Source organism: Ceratotherium simum, chromosome 26, assembly GCF_057802395.1.
Source record: "Ceratotherium simum simum isolate JZ-2026a chromosome 26, ASM5780239v1, whole genome shotgun sequence".
Taxonomy (NCBI): domain Eukaryota; kingdom Metazoa; phylum Chordata; class Mammalia; order Perissodactyla; family Rhinocerotidae; genus Ceratotherium; species Ceratotherium simum.
The window spans coordinates 25,808,747-25,828,628 of NC_141925.1; the positions used below are offsets into that span (position 1 = coordinate 25,808,747).

Below are 19,882 nucleotides of genomic sequence, written 5' to 3' on the forward strand. Positions count from 1 at the left end.
CCATTATTGCAGAACAGAAAATGAAAAGCTACACACTGATGCTGTTATACAGAGGCAATCCATTGATAACTGGCACCATAATTCACTTATTATTTTGTTTACTTTATGGTTTCCATGCTTTTACTTCCAACTTGCCTCTATTGTTGTATTTGAAGTAAGATTTTGAAGATAGCATATGGTTGTATCAAGGTTTCTAATCTACTCTGCCAATTCCTGTCTTCTAAGTTGTATATTTAGTCAATTTGTATTTGATATAATTATTAATATGTTAGGGCTTGTGTGCATTCCTAGGGCTGCTGTAACAAAGTGCCACAAACAAGGTGACTAAAACACAGATATTCATTCTCCCACAGTTCTAGAAGCAGAAGACTGAGATCAAGTGAGATGGGGAAGGCAGAATACCCAATAAAGCATATGTTAATGAGAAGGTCACCATCAGGGCAACTGAGACTCAGTCTTCCTGAAGACCATCCATTAAATAGGGTGGAACCATCTCAGAGTGTCCCGTGGAGAACAAAGAGCCTAGGACATTTATCCCATCAGTTACCATCTCCACTAACTTGATATGTAAATTCATCTGCACATCTGGTTTCACCACGTGTGTCAGGGGAAGCAGAGAAGAACAGAGGCTGCAGGCACTGAGGTAGGATGCTGTGAACCTGTCAGTGTGCAGGAACTGCAGCTGCAGTTTGGCTGAGGGGGTGGGTCATCAGCTCTGTCAACCACAGCCCACCCCTTGCATTGCATTGATGCATTCATATTCCAAATCAAAGCCGTTCTGGCAAATTCTGGAACTGAGGTTTCAGGGTGGTAGCTGACCACAATCTCTAGCATAATGAAATTAAACAGTTAGTGGAACAAGCTACAGTCCCCAATTTCCAGCCGGGCTTGGGGCCTTAATTGATATTCATCTTGCCTCCTCTCCTACGCCTTCTACATGCCCCTCAGTCCCAGCCAGCATGCCTTCTGGTCCTGGTGTTTGTTTGGTGGTGCCATAAAGACCATCTTGTCCCCAAATGCCAAGGAAAGCCCAGACTTTGTCCCTTTTAGTGAGGCACTTGGGAAGTAGCAGCATTGAAAGCCAAATACTGTATGATTTCACACATATGTGGAAGATAAATAACACCACCAAACAAACCTATAGATATAGAGAATAGATGGGTGGCTACCAGAGAAGTGGGGTGTGGGGGGAGGATAAAAGGGGTAAAAGGGCACATTTGTACAGTGACGGGGGTGAAGCTTTGGATGGTGAACATGATGTAGTTTATAAAGTAGTCAAAATATAATGATGTACACCGGAAATTTATATAATGAATAAAGAAAAAAAAAGATTCTCCACATCATATGTCATCAGGATAATGCAAATCAAAACATCAATGAGATACCACTACACACTTATTATAATAGCCAAAATCTGGAACACAGAACGTCAAATGCTGGTGAGGATGTGAATCGACAGGAACTCTCATGCATTGCAGGTGGGAATGCAAAATGGTACAGCCATTTTGGAAGACACCTTGGTGGTTTCTTACAAAAGTGAAAACTCATATGTATGATCCAGCAATTGTGTTCCTTGGTATTTATCCAAAGGAGTTGACAACTTACGTTAACACAAAAACCTGCACACAGATGTTTATAGAAGCTTTATTCATAATTGCCAACACTCAGAAGCAACCAAGATGTCATTCAGGAGGTGAATGGATTAAAAAAACTATGGAATATACAGACAATGGGAATATTTTGCAGCACTAAACTGTGGTATATACAGACAATAGAGTATTTTTCAGCACTAAAAAGAAATGAGCCATAAAGCATGGAGGAATCTCAAATGCATATTACTAAGTGAAAGAAGCTTATCTGAAAAGGCTGCATACCACATGATTCCAATTCTATGACATTCTGGAAAAGGCAAAACTATGGAGACAGTAAAAAGATTAGTGGTTGCCAAGGCCTTAGAGGGGCAGGAAGAGGGATGAATATGTGTAGTACAAGATTTTTAGGGCATTAAAAATACTGTGTATGATACCTCAATGATGGTTACATCTCATACCTTTGTGGAAACTCTTGGAAAGAATACCCCGAAGAGAGAACTCTAAGGTAAACTATGAACTTGGGGTGATTATGATGTGTTAATATAGGTTTATCAATAATGACAAATTTACCACTCTGGTGGGAAATGTTGAAAATGGGAAGGGGGGCTATGCACATGTCGGGGAGGGAACATATGAGTAATTTTTATACTTTCCTCTCAATTTTGCTATGAACTTCAAACCGCTCTAAACAAAGTCTTAATTTTTAAAAAGTGTACAATTCAGTAGTTTTTAATATGTTCACAAGGTTGTGCAATCATCAACACTATCTTATTTCAGAATTGTTTCACTATCCTGAACAGGTTCCTCACACTCGTTAGCAGTCATTCCTCATAACTCCCTCCCCCAGCCCCTGGCATTCATTATTCTCCTTTCTGTCTCTGTGGATTTGCCTATAATGGACATTTTCTATAAATAGAATCATACAATATGTGGTATTTTGTGTCTGGCTTCTTTCACTTTGCATGTTTTCAACGTTCATCCATGTTGTAGCATGTATTAATACTTCATACCATTTTATGGCTGAACAATATTCCATTGCATGGATATACCACTTTTGTGGACTCATTCATCAATAAACTGCCAAACTATTTTCCTGAGCAACTGCACCCTTTCATATTCCCAACAGCAAGCAGTGAATGAGTGACGGTTCCAATTTCTCTATACCCTTACCAAAACTTGGTACTGTCTGACTTTTTCATTATAGTCATGCTGGTGTGTGTGAAGCGATATCTCATTGGGTTTTGATTTGCCTTACCCTAATGACTGATGATCTGAAGCATCTTTTCATGTACTTATAGGACATTTGTGTATCTCCTTTGGATAAATGCCTATCCAAATGTATTGCCCAATTTAATTGGGCTATTTGTATTTTTACAGTTGAGTTGTAAGAGTATTTTATACATTCTCAATAGTAGACCCTTATCAGATATGTAAAGATTTGCAAATATGTTCTCCCCTTCTGTGGGTTGTATTTTCACTTCCTTGATCATGAACAAAAGTTTTACTTTTGATGAAGTTTAATTGATCTATTTCCTCTTTGGTTGCTTGTACTTTGGGTGTCATATGTAAGAAACTATTGCCTAATCCAAAGCCATGTAGATCTAGTCCTGTTTTCTCCTAAGAGGTTGATAGTTTCAGGCCTTACATTTACTTCTTTGATCCATTTGACTTAATTTTTGTATATGGTGTGAGGTGGAGATTTAACTTCATTATTCCACAGGTGGATATCCAGTTGTCCCAGTACTACTTGTTGAAAAGACTGTTCCTTCACCATTGCCTTGGCATCTCAACTAATTCTAGAATCTGTGTTTGTTGGGTGTGGTTTGACTTAGAGTTCCTTGGAATTGTTCTTCATCCCAAGAGTGTTTTTTTCTGGGCTTGTGGACTTTCATCCACTGCATATGTAGACTGATCATTAGTGAAACAATCATTTCACAAATTTTGAACAGTTTTCTCTTTGTTTGCTGTGAGTATGTAAGTCTGTACCTTGTTACTCTCCAATGGCTAGATAAATGTCATTGCACTATCATTCTGCCTGGATTATTGCAGTATTTTTCTAACTTGTTTCTCTGCCTCTATATTTGCCCCCCAAAATCTATCCTCAACACTGGATATGACCCTTTAAAACCATAAGTCACACCCTGACTTTGTAAAATCTCTCCAGGGGATCTCCATTTCTCTCAGAGTAAAAGTCAAAGTCCTCATGATGGCCTATAAGCTGAAAACAATCGATCCCACCCTCTATCTGACCTCCTCTTTGGCCAGTCTTCCCCTGTATCATTTGCTCCAGTCCCTCTGCCCTCCATTATGTTCCTGGTACATGCCAGACATTCTCCCACCTGAAGACTTTCAATGTATGTTCCTTCCACCTGGAATCCTTTTCTGTCTGATGATTTCATGGCTAATTTCTTTATTATCTTTAATTCTGTTCTCAAAGTCATCTTGGTGAGGCTGTCTTAACCATGCCATTTATAATAGAAACTATCCCATTATCCCAACACTCCCTATCCAACTTGTTTCAATTTGATTTTTCTCCTTAGCACTTATCATCTTTTAAAAAATATATAATTATTTGAATCAGTGTTCAACGAGGACACAGAAACCATACAATAGATTGAGCAGGAATAGTTTATATAATGAACAATTAACTATAAAAGTGTAAAGGGAACTATAAAGAATAGCCAAAAATTAGATTAGAATAGCTAAGGAAGAAACAAATTTGGGAGGGGACCCCTTCACAAGGGTAGGTTCAGACCTTGTTGGAGTAGGTGTGGTTGCAGCCCAGGGATGGCGGAGAAGTTTCCCAGGTTGCTCAGGGCCAAAGCTGGTCCCCGATCAGGGCAGAAGTTAGCAAATAGGGAAAAGCAGGCTGAGACTGGCAAGTAGGAAAGCTCTGTTCCCTCTCAGCGGCAGGTGGGCTGAGGCTGGGACAACTACAGGATTCACTGGGATTCTACTTGTGGAGGTGCCACTGAGTCTCCCTAGGAAGCCATCCAGGGGGATCCACTGAGTCCACTGGGGGTCATTGCCTATAGACATTCCCAACATATGCCACTGCTAGTTGTACAGCAGGAGACAGAAAAAGAAAAAAATGGAAGCACCCTGGAACCAGGAAGGAAGCCCCTTTGTCCTAAACCTTCTCTAACAAAGCTTAACTCATGCCAGGTGCAAAAGAGAAATGCCTACTGGGTGCAGTTCCATTATTGCAGAACGATGAAGGGCAATACGTTGATGTTGTGTTACAGAGGCAATCCATTGATAACTGGCACCATAATTCACTTATTTATTTTGTTTATTTTATGTTTTCCATGGTTTTACTTCCAGCTTGCCTCTATTGTTGTATTTGAAGTAAGATTTTGAAGACAGCATATTGTTGTATCATGGTTTCTAATCCACTCTGCCAATCTGTTTCTGATTTGTATATTTAATCCATTTAAGTCTGATATAATTATTAGAAAACCCTAAAGAATCCACCAAAAAACTTTTAGAGATAATAAATGAATATGGCAGAGTTGCAGGTTACAAAATCAACATACAAAAATCAGTTGTGTTTCTATACACTAACAAGGAAGTAGCAGAAAGAGAAATTAAGAATACAATCCCATTTACAATTGCAACAAAAAGAATAAAATACCTGGGAATAAACCTAACCAAAGAGGTGAAAGATCTTTACACTGAAAACTATAAAACATTGTTGAAAGAAGTTGAAGAAGACAAAAAGAAATGGAAAGATATTCCATACACTTGGATTGGAAGAATTAACATAGTTAAAATGTCCATAATTCCTAAAGCAGTCTATAGATTCATTGCAATCCCTATCAAAGTCCCAAGAACATTTTTCACAGAAATAGAACAAATAATCCTAAAATTTATATGGAATAACAAAAGACCCGGAATAGCCAAAGGAATCTTGAGAAAAAAGAATGAAGTTGGAAGTATCACACTCCCTGATTTCAAAATATACTACAAAGCTATAGTAACCAAAACAGCATGGTCCAGGCACAAAAACAGACACACAGATCAACGCAACAGAATCGATAGCCCAGAAATAAACCCACACATCTAAGGACAGCTAATTTTTGACAAGGGAGCCAAGAACATACTATGGAGGAAGGAAAGTCTCTTCAACAAACGGTGTTGGGAAAACTGGACAGCTACTTGCAAAAGAATGAAAGTAGACCATTATCTTACCCCATACACAAAAATTAACTCAAAATGGATTAAAGACGAAGGTAAGACCTGAAACCATGAAACTTCTAGAAGAAAACATAGGCAGTGCGCTCTTCAACATCAGTCTCAGCAATATATTTTCAGCACCACATCTGACCAGGCAAGGGAAACAATAGAAAAAATAAGCAAATGGGACTACATCAAACTAAAAAGCTTCTGCACAGCAAAGGAAGCCATCAACAAAATGAAAAGATAACCTAACTATTGGGAGAAGATATTTGCAAACCATATATCTGATAAGGAGTTAATCTCCAAAATATATAAAGAACTCATACATCTCAACCTCAAAAAAACTAATAACCCAATTAAAAAATGGGCAAAAGATCTGAACAGGCATTTCTCCAAGGAAGATATACAGATGGCCAACAGGCACATGGAAAGATGTTCAATATCATTAACTGTCAGGGAAATGCAAATCAAAACTACAATGAGATATCACCTCATGCCCATCAGAATGGCTATAATTAACAAGACAGGAAACAACAATTGTTGGAGAGGATGCGGAGATAAGGGAACTCTCATACACTGCTGGTGGGAGTGCAAACTGGTGCAGCCACTATGGAAAACAGTATGGAGATTCCTCAAAAAATTAAGGATAGAACTACCATACGATCCAGCTATTCCACTGCTGGGTATTTATCCAAAGAACGTGAAAACACCAATGTGTAAAGATACATGCACCCCTGTGTTCATTGCAGCGTTATTCACAATAGCCAAGACTTGGAAGCAACCTAAGTGCCCATCAAGGGACGAATGGATAAAGAAGATGTGGTATATATACACAATGGAATACTACTCAGCCATAAGAAACGATGAAATCCAGCCATTTGTGACAACGTGGATGGACATTGAGGGTATTATACAAAGTGAAATAAGTCAGCGGAAGAAGGTCAAATACCGTATGATCTCACTCATTAAGTAGTAGATAATAACAACAACAAACAAACACATAGAGACAGAGATTGGATTGGTGATCACCAGAGGGGAAGGGGGGAGGGATGAGGGCGAAAGGGATAATTCAGCACATGTGTGTGGTGATGGATTGTAATTAGTATTTGGGTGGTGAACATCAGAACATGATGCAATCCATGCAGAGATAGAAGTATAATGATGTACACCTGAAATTTATACAATGTTATAAATCAATGTTACCGCAATAAACAAAAAATAAAAAAATAAAAAATAAAAAAAAACCCTAAATAAACGATGTAATGGAAAAGCAAAAAAAAAAAGGAAATGGTAATTATGTGACAGGAAGAAAGTTTGGTAGCTAATGCTATGTTGATAATCATTTTGCAGTTTATATATGTATCATATCAACACAGTGTACACTTTCAACTTACATAATTATGTCAATTATATCTCAATAAATCTGGAAAAAAAGATAGAATAAACTGTATCTGTTTCCTCCTAAAATTGAGAACAAAGTTGTGATGCCCCTTTCATCGCTTTTACTCAACATTGTACTAGAAATCCTAGTCAATTAAAGAATGCAATGAAATAAAATAAAATACGTAAAATTTGGAAAAGAAGTAAACTGTTTTGATTCAGAGATTATATGATCACATACCTAGGAAATCCAAATAAATCTACAAAAAAGCTATTACAACTTATTAGTGAATTTAACAAGTTTTGGAAAGGTTACACAATACAAGATCAATGTACAAAAATTATTGTAATGTGTATTACTAGCAATGATCAAGTGGAAACTGAAATTTTTAAAAAATATAATTTACATTATATCAAATAAATAAATAATCCAGCAAATAAAAAGACCAAGGAAAACCAAAGTATACTTATAAGTCCTTAGTAGCTCTGACTTATTAAAACTTTCTGTGCTACATAAATCTGGAAACTCTGTTTTACATAAAAATGGATCTGAAAGAGAAAGAACAATTTTATTTTTATAGTTAAAAGCTACATGGGAAACAAACACTATTTTATAAAACAATTATGTAAAGAGCAAATGTATATCTTGTACTACTATATCATAACTTGTTCTTTACCTTTGCAAAAGGAATTAAAAAAAACCACCCATTTAGGGTGAATTCTTCTGATCTCTAAAAGAAACTATGGACTGTCACATTATTACCTAAAAATTCTGTTCTCAAATGCCACAGAGTGATAATTTTTACAATATTAATGTTATTGTTTTTTATATATATAACAACATTGGTGACTCCAACTTTAATAACATAGGATTATGGTGTAAGAATGAGAAGATCAATTTTCTTAGCAGTAAAATTCACCAGCGTATTTAAAATAAGTGATAAGTTACATTGTTTATCTTCTGAAGTCAATGATCTAGATTAAACTATCCATGCATGTAATATAGCTAATATACTATTATTGTGTTCATTTATTCAATGAACAATTGTCACTATGGGGTAGGCACTGTTCTAGGCCTAGGAATGGATACACAAGTGAACAAATCAAAGATCCTGGTCCTTTTAGAGTTTTCATCAAAAGTTCATATTGTAAACGTCTTTCTTCCCCCAAATAATAAAATCTGTGAGGTGATTTAATAATATATATAAAAATTATTGTGAATGTACCTCCCTTTCCCCGTATTTTTCAAATAAACGTTTTCAAAAAGTAAAGGTATTATGAGCAGAGATTGTATTTTCACCAATATTTTGAGGCTAAATTATAATATCCTGGTATCCTGAAAAAATGCTGCCTTTGAAATGAATGCAGTGATAAAATTACAACAGAAGAAAACATTTTTTTAAGGAGCATGAGAAAAACTCCATGCACTATGCCACATGTAGTTGGACTAAACATATAAAGATCCTCAAATGTAGCATTTGTGTGTGTGTGTGTGAGGAAGATTAGCCTTGAGCTAACATCTGTTGCCAATCCTCCTCTTTTTTGCTGAGGAAGATTGGCCCTGGGCTAACAACAGTGCCCATCTTCCTCTACTTTATATGTGGGACACCTGCCACAGCATGGCTTGATAAGCAGTGCGTAGCTCTATGCCCGGGATCCTAACCTGTGAACTCTGGGCCGCCGAAGCAGAGTGCGTGAACTTAACCACTAAGCCACCAGGCCGGCCCCCAAATGTAGCATTTTAATAGAGTGAGTCATGGTGAAGGTCAGCCACACAAATAGGTGAACTGACATTAGAAACACAGAAAATTCAGGATATATAGTCAGAAGGAAATTTTTGAAATGACAAAAAAATCCACCTTATTTTCTAAGACTTTCATAACTTTAGTTTTAACATATACCCAAAATAGGCATAATATTATCATCCAAATGTTCCTCATGGTTTCCCACTGTTCTCTGGTTCTCTCTAACTTCTGAAGGTTTTATTCTAATATTAGTTTTACAAAGTCTAACATCAAAGCACAGGAGTTCTAATTAAAAAATCAGTCTTTTATTGTAATAAAAACTATCAAGGATCATTATCAGTAGAATTTGGAAAGGAAAATGAGCCTAAGGATTAGGTTTTTATAACATAACATTTTACACCTATGAGTCCCCAAGAAATCTACTTCTATTTAGACACGAAAAAAAATCATACTTGTGCACTGGAGCCACCGGCAGGGCTATGATAGAAGAATTCCCATAGCTAACCAACACTTTTTACACTGTGCTACATATTTTTTGACTTTTTTTCACTTTAGTAAATATTTATTGATTGCCAAATCTGTGCTGGTCTTTGTTCTAAACACTGAAGATACAGCACCCAACAACATGGTCAAGGTACCTACTCTCAAGGAGCTCACACTCTAGTTGGGGAAAATATACAATAAGCAAACAAATTTTAAAAATTAGTAAAACATCAATCAGAGTTAAGTTCTGTGAAGACAATCTCACAGGAAGATAGGATTGAGAGTGATAGGGCACTACAACATAAAGAATGATAAGAGAGGACTATTTCTTACGATCTTTGTCTTTCTTTATATTGGTGCACACCTGAGTCTGTAATGTTTCAGAGGCAGCTTTCATTTTATAAAAATCTATTATTTCCTCTTCCAATTGTCTTCTCTCCTCCTCAAGTTTCATTGTCTCCTCTTGTTGGACTCTTTTAAGATGCTCAAACTTGTCCTGTAGCTGTGAAACAAATGTGAAGTTGTGACTCAAAGCACACTATGGTGGCACATCCCCAGGATCACGCTTGTCTTTTTTTCTGATTATCAAACATACCCTAATTATCAGAGTAGAGCTTGATCTTAATAACAGTCTCAAAAAATTGTTTTTAAATTAAAAATTCAGATATGAAACTTCTTTCTTGATTTTAATTTTAAATATGTCCTCACTGAAATAAATATAATAAAACCTACAGCTATGAATAACACTCAATTTTTACTTTTTTTAATGAGGTGTATTTTCTCACTCTACATTTCCCCACACAAATCTCTTCAAATAAAATTTGATAGATCCATGCTCACTGAAAATGCATACATTAAAATATAGCAGGGATTATGAAACATTTCTTGAGATTTTAATTGATAAAGACTTTTTGAAAGAAAGGCTGATAATTTCCTTGTTAAGTGAAATTAGCATAATGATAGAAAGAAATGAAAAACTTTAAGGACCTCATTCAGTTACATTTTATTTACTTGTGGGGTTTTATTTAATCTGCTTGACTTAAACCAGGTTAGCCATATGAAGGAATGATATGACCTTGGATTCCATTAGAGATAGGCCTGAATCTTTGATGTGAATTTATTCAACAACATAAAGATTGCTTGTATGCATCAGAGGAGGTATGATTTTTAAAGCTATGGCTTGTATGGCATAAAACTATGAAGGACAGGCTTATTTGCAGTTTAACTTTTTGAAGGGGCTTCCACTGCCACAATATTAAGCATCTGGCTTATATGCCTGTGAAGAACACAAGCACAGTGTTAATACCAGTGGTTCTCAACCCTAGATGTCCATTAGAATTACTCAGTGAGCTTGTAAATCTCCAAGTGCTCAGGCTGCACACAGATCAATCACATCACACTAACACTGAAACCCAGGCATCAGTGCTTGTAAAAATTCCCCAAGTGATTTCAGTGTGCAGCAAATGTTGAGATCCATGATTGTAAATAAAGATTACTTTTCCCTCTGCTGGAGTCAGATATGTCTTGGAATTACATTTCCTGCCCTGAGAAGCAAATGAGCATCTAGATACAATGGCAAGAATGATTGGAAAGGCTGGGGTTGTGGGAGTGTGGTGTCTATAAATGATGGCAAAAATCAATGAGAAAATGTTTTACTTACAGATGGGAGGGTGAGGGTAGAAATCAGAGAAAGATAAACTTCATCTTAACATGTAAACATTTCAAAAATTAACCATTTTGGTGAGAAACGAATTTTTTTCCCACAACAGGTACAAGGCAAGGATGTCCCCTCTTACCACTCCTTTTCAATATTGTACTAGAAGTCTGCTAATTTAATAAGGCAAGAGAAGGAAATAAAAGGTATACAGATTGGGAAGGAAGACATAAAACTATCTTTATTCACAGATAACATGATCATCTATATTGAAAACCCAAAAGAATTGACAAAAAACTACTAGAATTAACTAGAGATTATAGCAAGTTTGCAGGATACAAGTTTAATATACAAAAGCTAATTGTTTTCCTATATACCAGAAATGAACAAGTGGAACCTAAAATGAATAACACAATGCCAACTACATTAGCACCCCCAAAAACGAAATACTTAGGTATAAATCTAACAAAATATATACAAGATCCATACGAGAAAAACTACAAAACCCTAAAGAAAAAAATTGGAGAAGAACTAAACAAAAGGAGAGATATTCCATGATCATGGATAGAAAGACTCAACATTGTCAAGACGTCAATTCTTCCTGACCTTATCTAGAGATTCAGTGCCATCCCAATCAAAATGCCAGCAAGTTATTTTATAGATATCAAAAAATTTATTCTAAAGTTTATATGGCAAAACAGAAGACTCAGAAGAGTGAACACAATATTGAAGGAGAAAAACAAAGTTGGAGGACTGATGCTATCCAACTTTAAGATTGACTATAGTAATCTGACTAAAGCTACAGTAATCAAAACAGTATGATATTGGTGAAAGAATAGAAAAAAATATGAATGCAACAAAATAGAGAGCCTAGAAATAGATGAACATATAGTCCATTGATCTTTGGCAAAGGATCAAAGGCAACATAATGGAGGGAAGATAGTCTTTTCAAAAAGTGGTGCTGGAACAACTGCACATCCACGTGCAAAAAAATGAATCTAGACATAGACCTTACACTCTTCACAAAAATTAGCTAAATTGGATCATAGACTGAAAAGTAAAATAAAAAACTATAAAACTCCTAGAAGATAACATAGGAGAAAACCTAGATGACCTTGGGTATGGTGACATCTTTTTTATGGTGATGTCTTTAGATATAACACTGAAGACACAGTTCATGGAGGAAATAATTGATAAGCTGGGCTTTATTAAAATTAAAAACTTTTGCTCTGCTAAAGAAAAAGTCAAGAAAATTAGAAGACGAGTCACAACTGGGAGAAAATATTTACAGATCTGACATTGGAATGTTATCCAAAATATGCAAAGAACTCTTAAAATTTGGTAATAAGAAAAAAAAAACCAACCTGAGTAAAAAATGGACCAAATACCTTAACAGACACCTCACCAAAGAAGATATACAGATGGCAAATAAGTATATAAAACTCTGCTCCATGTCATATGTCATCAGGGAAATGCAAATTAAAACAACAATGAGATGCCACTACACATCTTTTGGAATGGCCAAAATCCAGAACACTGACAATACCAAATGCTGGTGAGGATGCAGAGCAACAGGAACTCACATACATTGCTGGTAGGAATGCAATATAGTACAGACACTTTGGTGTTTTCTTACAAAACTAAAAATGCTCCTACCATGTGATCTAGCAACTGTGCTCCTTGGTAATTACCCAGAGGAGTTGGAACTTATGTCCACACAAAAATATGCACATGGATGTCGCTTTCATTGCCGAAACTTGGAAGCAGCCAAGGTGTCCTTCAGTAAATGAATGGATAAATAAACTGTAGTACATTCAGAGAATGGAATAATATTCAGTGTTAAAAAGAAATGAACTATCAAGCCATGAAAAGACATGGAGGGATCTTAAATACATGTTACTAAGTGAAAGAAGTCAATCTGAAAAGGCTACATACTGTATGACTGTAACTATGACATTCCAGAAAAGGCAAAACTTTGGAAATAATAAAAAGATCTGTGGTTGCCAGGAATTGGGAAGAAGGGGTAAATAGGCAGAGTACAGAGAATTATTAGGCCAGCGAAACGTTCAATATGATATACTAATGGATATATGTCACTACACATTTGTTCAAACCTATAGAATGTACACCAAGAGTGTACACCAAGGTAAACTATGGACTTTGGGTGATTATGATGTGTCAATATAGGTTCATTCTTGGTAAAAAAAAATGTGCCATTCTGGTGAGTCTTATAGATAATGGCGTAAGCTATGCATGCATAGGAGCAGGAAGTATACGGGAAATCTCGGTTACTTCCTCTCAATTTTGTTAGGAACATAAAATTGTTCTAACTATATAATTTTTAAATTTGTTAAATGGTATATTTTAAATATGTGCAGTTATTTCAATTAGCTTTCAATAATGCTGTTTTTTATTTATTTTTTTTTTTTTAAAGATTTATTTATTTATTTTCACCCCAAAGCCCCAGTAGACAGTTGTATGCCATAGTTGCACATCCTTCTAGTTGCTGCATGTGGGACACGGCCTCAGCGTGGCCGGAGAAGCGGTGCGTCGGTGTGCGCCCGGGATCCGAACCCGGGCCGCCAGCATCAGAGAGCACGCACTTAACCGCCAAGCCACAGGGCCGGCCCGTATAATGCTGTTTTTAAAAAATATTAAATTGAGACTTTCTCATAAGTAAGAGGATTCAGCAGTATGTTATTAATGTGATTTATGATATTTACATATTAAAAGAGAAAATTATCATCTTAGTAGATATAAAATGTCGGTTTATACTGAGAATAGGATAAAAAATATCTTAATATGGGAAAAACATCCACCAGACTACATCATACTTTATGGTGAAATATTAAAAATATTTCTAATAAGTCAGCAAAAAACCCCAGCCTGGGCTCTATTCTCCTTGAAGTCACAACCTATGCAATAGAATAAGAAAAATAAATAAGCAATATAAATATTGGTTACAAAAACATAGAAGTGTCACTAATTTGTGAATAATATGATTATGTAAATAAATAACAAAATAATTGAAAACTGTTAGGACTAATAAAAATAAAAAACTTTCCTGCTCTCTTGAAATAATCAATTTCAATATAAAAAAGAAAAGCCTGTTCCGTTTGTAATAGCAAGGATAACTTTAAAGATGCTAAGAATAACCTTAACAAAATATGAGAAAGACCTATATACATTCTAAATAATTTTTCTGAGGAACATGAAAGTGTATCCTAAATAAATAGAGATGAATATAGTATCCCTGTGGTAAGTCACAATATTGGTAAAGATGTTATTCTATGGAAATTAGCCTATCAAGTCAGTGCAATCTCAATCAAAATCCAACAGGATCTTTTAAGGAACTTGATAATAGACCTAAAATCTGAAAAACATAATATGCAAGGATAGCCAAGAAAATTTGGCAACACTGGAAGATGAGAGGAGAGACTTGCCTTAATAGGTAGCAAAACAAACTTGTAAAGCTGTGATAATTAAAATTCAGTTGCACTAAAACAGAATAAAAAATATATATCCATGAAACAGAAAAGAGGGTCCAGAAATAAACCACCTATAGAAATTTAATGCTATACTATGATATGTAGCATTTCAAATCCACTAGAGAGGATGGACTACTCAAACGATACTTGTATGATTGGCTACCAATCTGTAAGAAAAAATACAAAACTAAATCCCAAATGTAAAAAACAAATCTATAAAAATATTAGAAGAAAACATAAGAATATACATTTTTACCCTTCAAGTAAGTAAAGCCTTCTTAGGCAATAGAAAAAATGCAAAGGTTATAAATGACAAGACTAGTACATTTTGACCATATCGAGGTATAAAATTTCTATTGAACAAAGGACATTGTAAATAAAGCTGAAAGACAGGAGACATTAAGAGAAATATTGCAAATATTTATAAAACGAGCACTCTCTACAATATATAAAGAATTATAGATTAATAGGAGAAAGACTAATGGAAACACTATAAACAGACTGGCGATTCTCTGAAAAAATACAAGCAATAGATTAAAATATAAAAAGATACCAAACTCTCTAACAGTGTGGGATACATACAAACTTAACAGTTTTTAAGTATTTGAAAATTTTAAAGATGTAAGTTTGAATTTTGGCTAATCCATCTGCTAGGTGTGATTAGAAAGTTTACTTTAACCTCTGTGATCCTCCACTTTCCTTGTCAGTTAATCAGAATTATTGTTTACTTATCACATTTTAAATAATTAAGTTGTTCCTTTTCAGAACACGCCAGATGGCCTGTTTCCCTGTCACTTTGTTCTGTATCGATGCCTTTAGAATCTTGGTTGTTTTATTTCTACCAGAAATTCATTCACTTCTTTTCACAGGCATTATTAAACCCTGTTATGAAACTCTGCTACTCCCAACTTTGCACAAGCAATTTTAGGCTGTGGTTGGTTCTCCCTGAGAGGACATATGATTGAGGAATGGGAGAAAAACTGATCTCCAGAGAGCAAAATTAAAGCAGATGTACAGAAATAAGTATCATAACTAAGGGGAATGAGGTAGGGGAGAAATGGAAAATTTAAATGGTTGATTTGGTTTCTGGTCACTTCCTACTCTGGGTTGAAGTCCTCAAGAGATCCAGCTATGTTTTCTGATCTTGGATGCCATGACATACCCTTGAATACTTCCAAAATACCTTCCTTTATACCTAAGCTAAAGAAATTTCTATTACTTATTGTTCAGTTGTCCCTGACTGAGACATCTGGTTCACAGCACCTAGTCATTATATTTTTTCTATGGAAAAGGACGTTTATGTTCCAATTTACCTGCTAAAACTAAATGTTCTTAAGTTGAAACCAGATGCACTTGAGAGAAAGATATTTATGATTGCAAATATATTCCTTTGTCAAAAATGTATTGTGGCAAATAATCAAAACTATATTGGTAGCCTCTTTTTCCATTTCTTTGGAAACAGATTGGAATGAAATAAAAAAGGCAGCCACATAAGTCACCAACTAAAAGTTCTGTAATTACTCAAGGCTTGCACTAGTCAATATTTACCTGCTTATTTATAAAAGTGAAGAAAATTTTCCAATGCAGTGGTAGCGTTAGAAATTCCACGACTCTTTACAGAAGTCAATAGCTTAAACTTGTTATAAATTAAACTTTATGCATAAAAACTCAAATTATAAATAAAATAAAGGTTAAAAAGTTAAAAAAAATTATTTTAAGGGTTATTTAAAAAAAATTCTCCAAATTCTTTATAAAAAATAAAATTACAGATTTTTTTAAAGGTTGTATTCAAAGCCTATATGGTAAATAGCTATTTTTTGAAGAATACCATCAACTAAACCCTTGAGATTAAAATCCTCAGATCAATAGGACATCTAAAAATGAATACAGATTATATTAAACTAGCAGTACTTGCCTCTTTTTCAGCTTCTTTGAATGTTGTTTCTTTCTCCTTTACTCGCTGCATAAACTTCTGTTTCAACTCTTCTTCTTCCCTCTGACATTGATCAGAGAACTCCTGTCTTTTGGCTTCATAGATTTCTTGAAAACTAAAAAGTAATTTTTATTACTGTCATATTACAATTTTAATATAAATAAACATGTAAAAATGTATATTGTACGTTACGTCCCATATAAAGACATTTTCCAATATTCTTTCTATGTCATTAGATGTAAAAAAGTGAGGTACAATATTAAGTATGAGTATATAGAAAATATATAAAAAGAATACTAGAATTTTGAAACACTTACATTAGTGGTTTCTCATCGCCACCACTTATCACGTCTTCACATCTTTTGACAATAAAATTTGGGGAAACTTCTAAATTGTAAAGTTCTCAAAATACTTAAAATAAAGCCAGGCATCTTTCAAAACATGATTTATTTAAGACAGCCAGTTCAATGTTGGTTGTCTTCCAAGTACCATAACTGATATAACTGGATTATACTACACTGTCATACTTTTGCAGCACAAATCCTATTCCTTTCCAATATAGCTAAATACACCCACCCTAAAACTATTTTCAGCTGACTTCCATGTCTTCTCTTTCCTCAATCCAATCCTCCATCCAGTCCTCACTATCTTTTGCCATCCTTCTCAATATCCTTTGCCGTCATTTGTCAATCTTTGCTAATATTTGCAAACCTCCTTCCTGAGCTTCTGTTTCATATAAAACACAAAAATAGAAACAATGTTTTTCTTTTGGATACACATTTCAGCATATACACACATTTCAGCATATAAATGAGCCCTTGCATTATGTTGCTCCTACTAACTCTCTCCATCTAAGTCTGAAGATGATTAAAAAACATAAAATTCAGGATGGCCCAGGATGTGAAAAGTAGTGATTCTCATTTCCAAATTATTGTATCTCGTTGTAGGGGATTTCTAAATCACACATTACCGTTTTCTAGCAAGATCTCCACTCACCTAACTGGCTGGTTGTCTGGGCCCACATCGGTAAAGCCCATTTTCTGCAGTTTGCAGCACCTATAATGTTCATAGTGCCAAGTGTGGGTTTGTTCTTTCAGGTCTTCCATATTTGTATTAAGAAGAATATCCCGGAGCTTAACAAAGTCGGAGTGATTTTCATTTTCCACTAGGCAAAAAAATAATAAAGCCACAACACTCATTATCAACCCCTGGCGCTCAATAAGTATTCTTGAATGCATGCATGCATAAAAAACACATTTAAAATAACAGCTAAGAGATCATTCTGGTTAATAGTTATAATTTTTTTTAATCATGGGACTATGGTTGTACATACCAATTATAGGCACAATGTATTTATAGACCAGGAAATTTGCTTTAAATTTATTAGCCAAAGAATAAATATGAAACAGTGAAATAACATTATATTATATTAATATGTGGTGTAGGTTTTCATTAATAATTATCGTAAAATAATTATTATTATTTCATTTTATATTTAATACTATGTTAAATACATTTAATAATATATTATTTCATTAACAAATAATTTTAAAATTAGCATTTTACAAACTACTCTCAAGGTATTTCACAGAGTGTTAGTAGAGAATGTAATAGTTTTACTAAAGTAAATAATTTCATTAAACTAAATCCTGCTAACATGAAGGCCTTAACAATTGTGCATGCTTTTATTATCAAATTTTATTTATACACCATGAGACTTAAATAGTCAATATTCAAAATCAATCAATAAATTCACATGGCTCTCTCCTATGTTTGTCATATCCAGAAAACTGAGCACAATATATTGTTTATTGTGTAAGATACTGTAACCAAATTTTAATATTCATTAAAATATGTTTTTAATTTGGTTCATAAATTTAAGAATTTCTAATATATCAGTTAAAAAAACAACTTTTAGAAACTAGTATGGGTAGAGATAATCCAATTCCCAATAATTAGTATCACAAGTATATGAACCAGACGATAAATGACTGCCTACTACAATATTCCAACTGATTAGGATACTAGATAATTAATTTAAGTGTCTAGGTATAATTTATCCAAAGGTAAATTATATTTCTTTATTTTAAAAATAGTTTACCATCCCTTTTCCTAGGGACTATTTAAAAATGCTTTATAAATTAGGTAGTAGTTAATTTATGTAACATATTTTAAACACTAGTATTTATGCTTCAGTGTTGTTCAAAGTTCTTTTGTTCAAAGCACTTTCCAACATTCTGAATGTGATGGTGTATGTATACAGAAATAATATGCATACGGTAGATTAGGGTAAATGAAGAAGTTCTGCTCAGCCTCTGTGGATTTTTGCCTAAAGCACCATCCAGCAAATTCCTATGAGAATGAATCATAGTCAAAGTAAGCATTAACTTAAGTGCAACAGAATATGTGCTTCTTATTAGTAACTGTTAATTTAATGTTTGGTGAGAGTTACCAATATTGGCTCAAGTTAAAATGATATTTTGAGACTACGAGACTATATATATATAAAATTATTCCAGAGCAAGCCTGCTCACTTTCATCATATTTACCTTGTAAAACTCCCCAAGGGTACTGACGGCCTCTGACCATCCTTTTTCCAACTTTCACTTCATCCGTACTCCCTACTACAGCAAAAGGTAAGTGTCCCTAGAAAGTAAGAATAATTTTAATCATGTTCCCTTAAACGAATATGGCTTACTTTGTTGCTCTTCTGTTATGAAAATAACAGAGACAAAAATATCATAATAAATTTATTCAAGCAAAGGATATACCCTGCCTCAGATTTTATGACTTGGCAATAAATGGATTTATGCAACCATCTGTGTCAGGCCATGCACACAATTAAAAATTATCTACTGAGTAGAGCCAAAGCAAAGCATTCTGCTGTAGGGAATACAAAGAAAAAAGATTTTTAGTAGACATGTTTTTCTCATGTTCTCTTTACCCTAAAACACAAAGATAATGTCAAAGAAATGATATGCAAGTAACTTTTAACTCCAATATAAAAGTTAAAAGACAAAAGTATTGAGAATAATTATAACTATAGTAACTATAGTTACTATAGTACTAATAAATAGTACTACAAATGTCAATAAATTCTAAATATAATTAAAATTTCACTCTGGGTGGTGAGAGTCAGGGGCAGTCTGAAAAATGGAGTGCAACCCAAGAAAGACTTGGGAAGATGATAAGCAAAGTAGGAAGGGCAATCATAGGTAAGGATAAGGTTTTAAACAGGATACAGAAGCAGAAATATGCAAGATAGATTCATTATTTGTCAGAAGTTATATAGATTTTCTATCTGAATAGAAGCATTAATATACAGGAAATATCTGGGGTAAATATTATGTTAAATATTTAATAATTAACAGTATTTAGTCTATTAACTGGTTTTTATAAAAAATTATTCTATACGAGTTCCTAAAAGT

The 19,882-nt window shown here is 34.4% G+C and overlaps 1 protein-coding gene across 1 annotated transcript in view; it reads right to left on the bottom strand.

Annotated features, from left to right (window-relative positions):
• Positions 1 to 8,980: 8,980 nt before the first annotated feature.
• Positions 8,981 to 19,882, bottom strand: part of LOC101409020 (septin-14) — a 98,991-nt gene continuing 88,089 nt past the window's right edge. The window contains exons 6-9 of the mRNA XM_087449212.1: positions 19,004 to 19,100; positions 17,451 to 17,619; positions 16,437 to 16,569; positions 8,981 to 9,881 (exon numbers count right to left, since the gene is read on the bottom strand). Of these exons, the coding sequence (XP_087305338.1) occupies positions 9,702 to 9,881; positions 16,437 to 16,569; positions 17,451 to 17,619; positions 19,004 to 19,100 (579 nt within the window). The 3' untranslated portion in view covers positions 8,981 to 9,701. The remainder of the gene's footprint in view (positions 9,882 to 16,436; positions 16,570 to 17,450; positions 17,620 to 19,003; positions 19,101 to 19,882) is intronic.